The sequence below is a fragment of the Erinaceus europaeus genome, chromosome 13 (genome assembly GCF_950295315.1).
Source record: "Erinaceus europaeus chromosome 13, mEriEur2.1, whole genome shotgun sequence".
Taxonomy (NCBI): Eukaryota; Metazoa; Chordata; class Mammalia; order Eulipotyphla; family Erinaceidae; genus Erinaceus; species Erinaceus europaeus.
Window position 1 is genome coordinate 98,400,033 of NC_080174.1, and position 11,649 is coordinate 98,411,681.

An 11,649-nucleotide genomic window follows, 5' to 3' on the forward strand; every position below is an offset into this window, starting at 1 on the left:
ATGGAGAGAGGAGGGGAAGACAGAGGGGGAGAGAAAGACACCTGCAGACCTGCTTTACCGCCTGTGAAGCGACTCCCCTGCAGGTAGGGAGCTGGGATCTTGAACCTGGACCCTTGTGTGGATACTTGAGCTTAGTATGGTGTGTACTTAGCCTGGCGCGCTACCACCCGGCCCCTGCATTTTATTTTTATTTAATAAAAAATATTTATTTTCTTTGTTTATTGGATAAAGGCAGTCAGAAATTGAGAGGGGAGGGGAGATGTAGAGGGAGACAGAGAGAGACCTGCAGCCCTGCTCTACCACTTGTGAGGCTTTGCCCCTGCAGGTTGGGTCTGGGCGTCGAACCTGGTCCCTGCACATCGTAAGGTGTTCGCTCAACCAGGAGTGCCACCGCTCGGCCCCTGTGCGTGTTAATGTAGACACACCACTGGAGACAAGGTTCCTCTAACTGGAGTTTCCATTCCACATTCCCTGTCACATCACCGAGCACCTTGCTGCAACTCAGGCATTAATATTCCATCTGGGGGAGTCGGGTGGTAGCACAGAGGGTTAAGCGCAGGTGGCGCAAAATGCAAGGACCGGTGTAGGATCCTGGTTCAAGCCCCCGGCTCCCCACCTGCAGGGGACATCAACAACAATAACCACAAGGCTACAATAACAAGGGCAACGAAAGGGGGGAACAACGGCCTCCAGGAGCAGTGGATTTGTAGTGCAGGCACTGTACCCCAGCAATAACCCTGGAGGCAAAAAATTAATTAATTAAAAAAGGGGGGGTGGAGGGTAGATAATGGTTATGCGAACAGACTCTCATGCCTGAGGGTCCAAAGTCCCAGGTTCAATCCCCCACACCACCATAAGCAAGAGCTGAACAGTGCTCTGGTTAAAAAAAAAAGGAAAATGAGGGCTGGGGAGGTAGCTCAGGTGTAGAGTGTATGCCCTGCATGCATGAGTTCCTGGGTTCAACTCCCAGTACAGTACCACACAAAACGGTGGGACAACTCTCTTACTGCCTCACATTTCAAAAAAAAAACCCAGCAGGAAAGGATAGATGGGGTAGCGATTCTGGCCTGACAGTCTTGGCAGACCCACACTGGCCCTCCTGCCCTAAGGGCTGGTCAAATCTGCCTGGGCCCCACGCAGAGTCATCGTGTCACCCGCCCGCCACATGCGGGCGACTTGTGAATCAGAGCCCATAGCCAGGTGAGTAGAGAAAAAGTCAAGATCAAAACCAAACAAGCAAAACCGCTAGAGGTCAGACCGCTGATTACATCCTCTTTCTTTTTATTAGCAAGTCTAAAGAAAGCCTTCACTGAACTGGGGGACGTCACACAAATCATGGTTCCCTGCACGTGAAACCTGGCTCCAAACAGGAACTTTTAGAAACGTTGATTTATTTAAAAAAGGATTAAAATCTGCACAGGACACAGTGCAGAATGACACTCCACCAGGAGGGCTCAAATGGTGGGTCTGGCCGCTGGGCACAGGAAGTACTTGGTCCCAGTCACGGGGATGAGCACTGTGTGTGTGGCACTATGTGAATGAGGCCCCCTGAGGAGACAGGAGCTGGCCTCTGAGGACAGGCCTGTGGGCACCAGCACCTGGCTCACACGGAACTGACAGGTGCCGGGAGAAAGGCGGGCAGGGCTCTTCCCTTGCCAGGTCGCTAAGCTCAGACCAGGACTCCATCCCTCTGCAGACATCAGTCTTGACATCAGAGGTGACTTCTGCCATTCCCAAGTGCATTTTTTTCCCCAAGTAAGCTGATGGATTCTGGTTTGGGGAGTCAAGCCATAATTAGCATCATTTTGAGGATTCCAAACTAGTTCTTATATCATTTTGTGCAGGCCAAGGCCCTGAAATACTTTTTCAGAAAGGCTATAATCACAACAGAAGAAATGGAATGACGGTGGCCTCAATCTGAATGCAGCTGGGCAGTGTTAACCCAGAAATTACGCCATGTAGGTGAAGAGACGACAAACACAGTCAGGTCCCTCATGCCGGGTGTGGACTCGTTATAAGCAGCAGGAGCCTCTGGGGAAGCAGGGTCAACACTGCACATCTGTCATCAAGGAGAAAACACAGCTCTCTCACGGGCAGGCCTGTCAGTCAGTCATGCTGAACAGGGCCAGGACCGTGTCTGTTGGGCTGCTCATTCACTGGAGAGCTGTTGTCTCTGCCTGTGGCTCCGTGAACACTTTGATGCTTCCCGACTTGGTGGCTGATGTGCTGCCCACACAGCCGGGCCCCAGGACTAGCGCTGATGGTTCCTGACTCGGTGGATGACGTGCTGCCCACACGGCCTGGCCCCAGGACTAGTGGACACATAAACTGAGACCCAGTGAAACTGGGGTGGGGATTAGGAAGCACTGGGAGAGGTGATTAAGAAAACAACCTGTGAGCTTTAAGGAACCAGCAAAGAGGGTGGAGGGGGTTGGTGGGGTGAGATAGCATAATGGTTATGCAAAGAGACTCTCATGCCTGAGGCTCTGAAGTCCCAGGTTCAATCCCCCGCACCACCATCAGACAGAGCTGAGCAGTGCTCTGATTAAAATAAAATAAAGAACCAGCCTGGAGTCCCTGTTATCCAGAGCACTCCCTGCAGGTCTCTCCTAGAGCAGACTGACTTTCTCAGCTGACCTCAGGGTGAGCGACTTTGCTTTGCTTTGCTTTGCTTGTCCTGCTGCACAGGCTGCTCTGACACTACTCCACTGTGGCAAGAAGCAAAAGGACGGTGAACACAAACCTCTGAAGGCCAGGCGCCAAAGCCACAGCAGGATGTTCTTGAGGGCCTTGCTCAGCAGCAAGCGCTCAGAGTGAGAGGACGGCCCTGTTACTGGGGCCCAACAGGGGCTACCACCCTGCCCAGCAAGACCCAGCTAACAGGAGGTGAGCTGGGCCAGCGACCAGGGTCCGCAGCTTGAGCACAGGCAGCCTGCAACCCCTTCAGTGACGAGGCCTCGGTCCTCCTGAAGGTGGCCTGACACCACGCTCTGGTGGAAAGCATAAACAAGACTCGGCCAAGCATCTGAGTCGCCTTCGGACACCAGAGAAGTTTCAAGACTCCCCACAAAGTAACAAGAGGCCATTCCGGAGAAGGTGAAAATATATTAAATAGAAAGTGCGAATTCACAAGTCATCCTGGCTCCTCAACGACAGCAAGTCCTTCCCACAGTTTTGCCTTCGCGTCTTCTAAGAGGGACGTGCGTGTGCGTGGGGGCTGACGGCCGCTCCCTCAGAGTTTGGGCAGGCTGCCTGCTGGTGCCAAGATGATGCCAAAGACGTAGAAGAGCCCGAGCAGGAGGTTGAGCTTGGCAGTCCGCTGGGGCAGCTTGCTGAACGTCTGGCTCCGGAACTGCCTCTCCAGGGAGAAGGCCATGGGGATGGTGAGCAGGGGCAGCGCCAGGCTGATGCTGCAGCAGGTGGCCAGGACGCTGAAGGCCACGTAGGGCAGGAAGAGCAGCGCGTTGTAGAGCACATAGGACGGCGTGGGGCCGATGAGGATGGCCAGTGTGACGATGCCGGCCGCCCGGTCTGACTCCATGTCCCTGGTGTTGTTGGAGTGGAGGATGGCCTCGGTGCTCAGGGCCAGAGGAATGGCGTAGACCAGCGGGAAGACGGCCAGGGAGCCCACCTGGACTGCGTAGGCAAACATCACGGCCAGCGGCCCAAAGGTGATGAGGATGACGAGGTCGCCCAGGGCCACGTACTTGAATCCGATCCCTGCAGGCAGAAAACCCAGAGAAAGGATGTGAGCACAGCTCAGCAGGGACAGCTGGGGGTTCAGGGCCGAGGGGGAGGGCAGGCACGTCCCCTCCCTCCAGAGATGATTTCTTCTCTAGTGGTACAGAGGCGTGGAGAGCAGTGATTTCTCACCCCTCGGCTGGGTGTGGGGACTCCTTCCTCTGTAATCCCTAGGGCCGTGCAGGGGCCTACCTGCTGAGCGTACCTGTCACCTATGTAACCCCAACACCCCGCCCTCTACCCCAGGACCCCTAATTTTTGCAGGAAAGAGCAGTGGGTATGCACAACACGCGTAGTTAAGGGTTTACTATGCAGTCCTGTGGTTGCTGTTCAGCCATCACCAACCCGGGAAGACCAAGGACGATCCGTCTGACAGACCTGGTGCACCTGGGACGCCAGCCGGCCCACCTGCACACTTCTCTGCCCCCCTTCCTCCGCAGCCTCTTTTCTTTAATTTTTAAAAATAGTTTATTTATTTACTTACTTATTTCCTTTTTGTTGCTCTTGTTTTTATAGTTGTAGTTACTGATGTTGTTGGACAGGAGAGAAATGGAGAGGAGGGGAAGACAGAGAAGGGGAGAGAAAGACAGACACCTGCAGACCTGCTTCACAGTCTGTGAAGCGATTCCCCTGCAGGTGGGGAGCCCGGGCTCGAACCAGGATCCTTACGCCGGTCCTTGCACTTTGCACCATGTGCACTTAACCCACTGTGCTACCGCCAGACTTCCTTACTTGTTTATTTCTTTACTTACTTACTATTGGGTAGAAACAGAGAGAAACTGAGAGGGGAGGGGGAGACAGAGAGGGAGAGAAACAGAGAGAGAGACACCTGTGGCCATCAATAACAACAGTAATAACTACAACAACAGTAGAAAAAAAAAACAAGGGCAAAAAAAAAATAATAAAATATTTTTAAAAATTTTAAAAAAAAGGGAGAGAGAGACTATGTAAGCTGAAGGGGTACCCTGTTGACTGAGTAACGGGCACGCAGGTTCTCCGGTCCTGTAACTGGAGAGTCTGGGGCAAGAGCAGCCAGGTGGTAGCACAGGATACCTGCGTGCAACAACCTGAATTCCAGAGTCCACGGGCTTTGTCCCTGTGGCCACCAGCAGCCAGATCTTCTGGACAGTGTCCTAATCAGAATAAATCACCAGAAATGAAGCATCCCCAAGACCCTGCCGCCCTTCAAGAGCCCCAGGGTCCCTTCCTTGCTGTGGCCAAAGTGCTTGACACCCTCACCAGCCGTCTGCCATCCAGCCACCACACCCCCTTGCCAACATTTTGATGTAACAGATTCCTTCTGGCTCTTAGATGGAGACCTGGCCTGGTGCTTCCCTGTGCTGGGGACAGAGGGCGTTGACTAGAGCTCTGAGCTGGAGTAGCAGACACCAGCGCTGTGGGCGACACAGTGAAGGACCCCAGACACAGTGAGCACGGACGGAGGAGCCCTCATGCCGGGACACTGGATCTGGGCTCTCTCCCCAGGACCGTGTTGTTTCCTGTGGCGGGGCTCGGCCGAGCTCTCCCGGAAGCGGCTGACCTGGCCGCACTTTTGTTTACTCCCCTGGTCTTCTATTTGCCAGCCGATCTGAGGAGATGTTTCTGGGTCATTGGACTGAAGATCGAGGCCGTGCGGTGCTTTCTTTCTTAGCCAAAGCCCAAAATCTGTTTGGAGAGTTGAGGACAGACTAGAGGCTCCTGGAAAAACTGGCCCCCGTCCTGCACCTCAAACATGTGAAGAGAGAGCTGTTTCCAGCATACAGCGGGGAGCCCACGTTCTGCTTGGAAGGACTGTTGCCTGCAGAGCAGGCCCCCAGAAAGTCCAAGTAGTCGCCAAAGCTTGGGGCGGGCGCAATGATCTCCCCCCACTTTTTTCCTCCAGGGTTATTGCTGATGCTCAGTGGCTGCACTACAAACCCACTGCTCCTGGAGGCCATTTTCCCCCCTTTGTTGCCCTTGTTGTTTATCGTTGTTGCTATTATTGTTGTCATTGTTGGATAGGACAGAGAGAAATGAAAGAGGAGGGAAAGACAGAGAGGGAGAAAGATAGACACCTGCAGACCTGCTTCACCAGTTGTCAAGCGAACCCCCCCCCCCAGCAGGTGGAAAGCCGGGGGCTCGAACCAGGATCCTTACACAGGTCTTGTGCTTCGTGCCATGTGTGCTTAACCCGCTGCGCCACTACCCAGCCCCCATCTCGCCTCTCTTCTGAAGTGTCCTAATCAAAATAAATCACCAGAAATAAAGCATCCCCAAGACCCTACCACCATCAAGATTGCATCACAGGTCTGTTTCTGCTCAGTGAGAGTTAAAGGGCCCCGAGAGAGGGAAGGCTGAGCGGGAAGGCTGAAGTCACACTTGGTGACCTCCCTTGGCTGACAGACAGCCCAGACCAGGTGAAGCAGACCTGTGACACCATCAGGGCAGTGGCTAGATCTGGGCGTCCACAGGGGAGAAGCCCAAGGGGGTAGGGGTGGGGTACAATCTGGACCATGAAACCACAACACCGGAGGCCATGGTACAAGAGTACACATGTTACCATGTGCAAGGACCTGGGTTCAAGTCCCTGGTCACCACCTGTGGGGTGGTGGGACGACGGGTGAAGGGGGAGCTGCACAGGAGTGAAGCTGTGTCATAGGTGTCTCTCTCCTTCTCAAGTTCTGTCTCTCTCCAAGAAAGAACTTACAAAGCCACCAGGAGTAGTGGAGTCACTATGCAGGCAGTGACAACCTGGGGGCAATAACCAGGAGCCAGGTGCTGGCACACGGGGCTGAGCGCACACTACCACGCAGGAGGGCCTAGGTGCACACCCCAGGCCTCACCGGCAAGGGGGGAGCTTCACACACGGTGACGAGTACTACCACTCCCTCTCTCTCTCCCCCCTCAATTTCTCTCTATCCTATTAAAAGCAATGAACAATAAATGCATAAATAGGATTGGAGAAATAGCATAAAGTTTATGCAGAGAGACTCTCATGCCTGAGGCTCCAAAGTCCCAAGTTCAGTCCTCTGCACCTCATAAGCCAGAGCTGAGCAGGCCTCTGAGAAAAAAAATCCACAAGATGAAATAACTGAGAGTTCAGGCAGAGCCGGCTCCTGGGGGTGTGTGGCCGGAGTGTGACTTCAGACACGTGAGCTCCATATGCCTGTGAGGAGCTCCTGGTAAAAAAACTCAACACTGGCAGAAGTCTGGGCCAGGGCAGGGGAGACGGCACAGTGGTTCTGCAAAAGGCTTTTTCCATGCCTGAGGCTCTGGAGTCACAAGTTCAATTTCCAGCATCGCCTTAAGCCAGGGAGCTGTGTAGTGCTCTGTAGAAAGAGAGAGAGAAAGGAGAAAGGGAGGTCTGGGAGGTGGCGCAGTGGATAAAGTACTGGATTCTCAACCATGAGGTCCCAAGTTCAATCCCCAACAGCACATGTACCAGAGCGATGTCTGGTTCTTCCTCTCTCCACCTATCTTTCTCATAAATAAATAAATAAATAAATAAATAAATAAATAAATAAAGGGAAGGAGAAGGGAGGGAAGGGAGGGAGTTTGGGCAAGAGGTATAAATAAATTTGAAAGTCACCAGTTTAACAGCAACTGAAGCCATCAGAATGACCACAGTCCCCAAAAGTACAGAGACAGAACACAGGTCCAAGCACTGAGCCTGGAGGAGGACTTAGCAAGGAGGCCGAGGACCTCGAGGCCAGCACCATAAAGTCCTCATCTGCTTCAGCAACCCTGCCCCATTCTTTCACACACAGCGGTCCCTCCGGAGGTGCTGAAGGGCGCCAAGGTCTCCGCCATTTGCATCCGCTGCTCTTCAGCCTTGTAAGACTCAACAGGCCAGTCAGCCCCCAGCCCCTCTCCTCGCCGGCTCCCTAGTCCTAGATGAGGTGGCACTGCACTAGCGGGACAAGACAAGGAGGCTCTTCCTGTGCCCGCTGCCCCAGCCCTCCTGGGGTCTCCTGCGGGCGCTTGGCCTTCTCTCTCCTGCCAGGCTTCCAGCACAGTTCCTTTGTGGCTTGGGTTGCAAACACATTGTGAAAGCAGAGTTCTGGGTTTTGCTTTGTTTTTTTACCCACCTCTTAATGAGGGTTCAGTTTTGTTCTCCCTTCCTCCTCCAGTGACCCTCCCCCACTGATATTTTGTCTATGTGCCAATGACTTGCCAAATATGTTTCTTGCCTGAATTCAGACTCCTTCACCCACTAATCCTGTGGCATCTCCACTTAAAAGTCTGACATAGTAAGACGTCCCAAGGCGGCCCAGGAAAAGGCTCAGCTGTGAAGTCCAGGGTTCAATGACTGTTGGTTGGCACTGCACAAACCAGAGATGCTCAGACTCTTCTCTCTGCCTCATTCGTAAATAGACAAATCTTTTACAAAGTTAATTTTCTAATTTTGTTCCTCAAAACCTAACTTTAGCCGTCCAACTGCTCAGGCCAAAGTCTTCTAGTTACGCCTAGTGCTGTTTCTCTCTTGCCTCAGATCCTCAGATCCTCAGATCTCGAAAAAGCCAACCCCCTCCAAAGTATACTCAGAACCCGCCTAGTCCTTCCCTTCTCCACCACCACAACCCTGACCCGAGGACCAACTATCTTTCAGCAACTTCCTGCCTGGTCTTCTAGCTCTCCGTTTATCTATTCTCAACATCGAATCCGGAGTGGGTTCAAGGCCCCGGCCCCCACCTTCAGGCAGAAAGCTTCACAAGTGATGACGTAGTGGTGCGGGTGTCTATCTCCCCCTTCCTCTTAATTTCAGGCTGTCTCTATTCAATAAATAAGAATAACAGAAAATGTTTAAAAAGAAGCTTCATGGGAGTCAGGCGGTAACACAGCGGGTTAAGCACAGGTGGTGCAAAGTGCAGGGACCGGCTTGAGGATCCCGGTTGGAGCCCCCGGCTCCCCACCTGCAGGGGAGTCGCTTCACAGGCGGTGAAGCAGGTCTGCAGGTGTCTGTCTTTCTCTCTCCCTCTCTCTGTCTTCCCCTCCTCTCTCCATTTCTCTCTGTCCTAGCCAACAACGACGACATCAAGAACAACAATAATAACTACAATAAAACAAGGGCAACAAAAGGGAAAATAAATAAATATTAAAAAAATAATAATAGGGGGTCCGGCGGTGGCGCAGTGGGTTAAGCGCATGTGGCGCAAAGTGCAAGGACCAGCATAAGGATCCCGGTTCGAGCCCCCGGCTCCCCACCTGCAGAGGAGTCGCTTTACAATCGGTGAAGCAGGTCTGCAGGTGTCTGTCTTTCTCTCCTCCTCTGTCTTCCCGTCCTATCTCCATTTCTCTCTGTCCTGTCCAACAACAACGACATCATCAACAACAATAATAACAATAAAAAAACAAGGGCAACAAAAGGGAAAATAAATAAATAAATAGAAAAAGAAGCTTCCCAAGTGGTGAAGCAGGGCTGCAGGCGTCTCTCTGTCTCTCTCTATCCCCCTCCCTCTCGACTTCTGGCTGTCTCTATCCAATAAGTGAATAAAGATAAAAAGACTGGCTAGTAAAATAAGCCATCTGGGAGTCGGGCGGTAGTGCAGCGGGTTAAGCGCACGTGGCGCAAAGTACACTGATTGGTTTAAGGGTCCCGGTTTGAGCCCCCGGCTCCACACCTGCTGCAGGGGAGTCACTTCACAGGCGGTGAAGCAGGTCTGCAGGTGTCTGTCTTTTTCTCCCCCTCTGTCTCCCCCTCCTCTCTCCATGTCTCTCTGTCCTATCCAACAACATCGACAACAAGATTAACTACAACAATAAGACAACAAGGGCGGGGGTCGGGCGGTGGCGCAGTGGGTTAAGCGCATGTGGCGCAAAGTGCAGGGACCGGCGTAAGGATCCCGGTTCGAGCCCCCGGCTCCCCACCTGCAGGGGAGTCGCTTCACAGGTGGTGAAGCAGGTCTGCAGGTGTCTGTCTTTCTCTCTCCCCTTCTGTCTTCCTCTCCTCTCTCCATTTCTCTCTGTCCTATCCAGCAACGAATTGCGTCAACAAGGGCAATAATAATAGCTACAACAAGGGCAACAAAAGGGGGGGAAAATGGCCTCCAGGAGCGGTGGATTCATGGTGCAGGCACCGAGCCCAGCAATAACCCTGGAGGAGGAAAAAAAAAAAAAAGACAACAAGGGCAACAAAAGGGAATAAATAATTTTTTTTTTTTTTTACCAGAGCACTGCTCAGCTCTGGCTTATAGTGGTGCAGGGGATTGAACCTGGGACTTTGGTGCCTCAGGCATGAGAGTCTTTGCATAACCATTATGCTACCTACCCTTGCCCTAAATAAATATTTTTTAAAAAAGAAAAAAAAATAAGCCACCTGTACACATGCATGTATATACACACAGACACATGCCCTGCCCTGCCCTGCCCTGCGGGCCAAGTCGGAGGACCGCCTTCGCCCCCGCTCGCCCTGGGGGCCCGCCGGGAAGCCCACAGCGCGGCGCCAGCTCCCACCTCCGGTGTAGAGGAAGGAGCCCGACAGGCCCCCGAAGTAGATGAGCGCCAGGTGCTCGAGCCGCAGCGGCGACAGGCAGTAGAGGCCGGCGGCGCACACGCAGCCCAGCGTGTAGAGCAGGACCCCGAAGCGCACCACGTCCTGCGGCTCCAGGATGCGGTCCACCAGCGTGCGGTCGTCGCTCTTCTTGTGGTCGATGCCCTTGGAGAAGTCGTAGTAGGTGTTGACCAGGTTGCCCGCGCCGTGCACGGCCAGCACGGCGCCGGCGCAGCCCAGCAGCAGGCGCGGGTCCAGGGCGCCCTGGGAGCGGTAGGCCAGGGCGCTGCCCAGGGCCACGGGCGTGAGCGACGCGCTGAAGCTCCAGGGCCGCAGGGCCAGCACGTACGAGGCGCAGCGTTGCCTCCAGGGGCGCCGGGGGGGCCCGGCCGCGTCCCCGCCCGGACCCCCGGCCGCGGGCGCCTCGCCCGCCTGCACGCCGACCCTCTCCGCCGCCACCGCCGGCGCCGCCATGGAGGCCGCACACGCGGCAGCCCCCGCGCTGACCTTCCCGCCGCCGGGCAGCGGCCGGGCCGGGCCGGGCCTGACCCCCACGTGGCCCCGCGGCCCCGCCTTGCCCCGACTGCGCGCGCGCGCTTAGACCCCGAGGCGGAGGCGCGGCCGCCCGGCCCCGGCTATGGGCGCCGCCATCTTGTGCACCGCCTCTGGAGGCCGGGCGGAAACCGGGGCTGCAGCGCCTTCCGGGCCGGGCTGGGCCGGGCTGGGCCGGGCTGGGCCGGGCTGGGCCGGGGAGGGGAGGGGAGGGGCGCCGGAGGGGAGGGGAGAGGAGGGGAGCTAGAGGGGAGTGGAAAGGGCCCGGGCCAGGGAGGGGAGCCGGCAGGGGAGGGGAGGGGAGGGGGATAGGGGAGGGGAGGGGAGCTAGAGGGGAGTGGAAAGGGCCCGGGCCAGGGAGGGGAGCCGGCAGGGGAGGGGAGGGGAGTGGAAAGGGCCCAGGCCAGGGAGGGGAGCCTGGCAGGGGTGGGGAGGGGAGGGGGACAGGGGAGGGGAGGGGAGCTAGAGGGGAGGGGAAAGGGGCTGGGCCAGGGAGGGGAGCCCTGCAGGGGAAGGGAGGGGAGCTGGAGGGGAGAGCTTTTTTAATATATAGACTTCAGTTCATAGTATATATTCCTTCAGTCTAAGCACTTAAGGTTTCAAATTAGTAAGCTGATTGAATTTTCACACTGGACTTAAACTGTTAATGCATTTATAATAACTTTTTAAAAAAATACTAAATCACCTATAATCAGAGACCAGGGAGACCAGAATAAATGAATCTTCTTCTTCTTATTTTTTTTTTTTTGCCTCCAAGGTTATCGCTGGGGCTCGGTGCCTGCACTACGAATCCACTGCTCCTGGAGCCCCCCTTTTTTCCCCTTCATTTTTATTGGATAGGACAGAAAGAAATTGAGGGAGGTGGAGAGAAAGATAGGACACCTACA

General features: G+C 54.7%; 1 protein-coding gene across 1 annotated transcript; it reads right to left on the minus strand.

Annotated features, from left to right (window-relative positions):
- Positions 1–1,259: 1,259 nt before the first annotated feature.
- UBIAD1 (UbiA prenyltransferase domain containing 1) lies at positions 1,260–10,859 on the minus strand. The gene is made up of 2 exons (XM_016193864.2): positions 10,174–10,859; positions 1,260–3,720 (listed from the first exon to the last, which is right to left on the minus strand). Exons 1-2 carry the CDS (start codon positions 10,682–10,684, stop codon positions 3,233–3,235), a joined length of 999 nt encoding a protein of 332 aa, XP_016049350.2. The 5' UTR covers positions 10,685–10,859; the 3' UTR covers positions 1,260–3,232.
- Positions 10,860–11,649: the final 790 nt, after the last annotated feature.

What these genes read in the sequence shown, in the direction of transcription:
- UBIAD1 (XM_016193864.2), bottom strand. Translation starts at nt 10,684, where the DNA reads ATGGCGGCGCCGGCGGTGGCGGCGGAGAGGGTCGGCGTGCAGGCGGGC. An exon ending in CTCCTTCCTCTACACCGGAG is followed by an intron (nt 3,721 to 10,173) that starts GTGGGAGCTGGC and finishes TTCTGCCTGCAG; the next exon opens with GGATCGGATTCAAGTACGTG.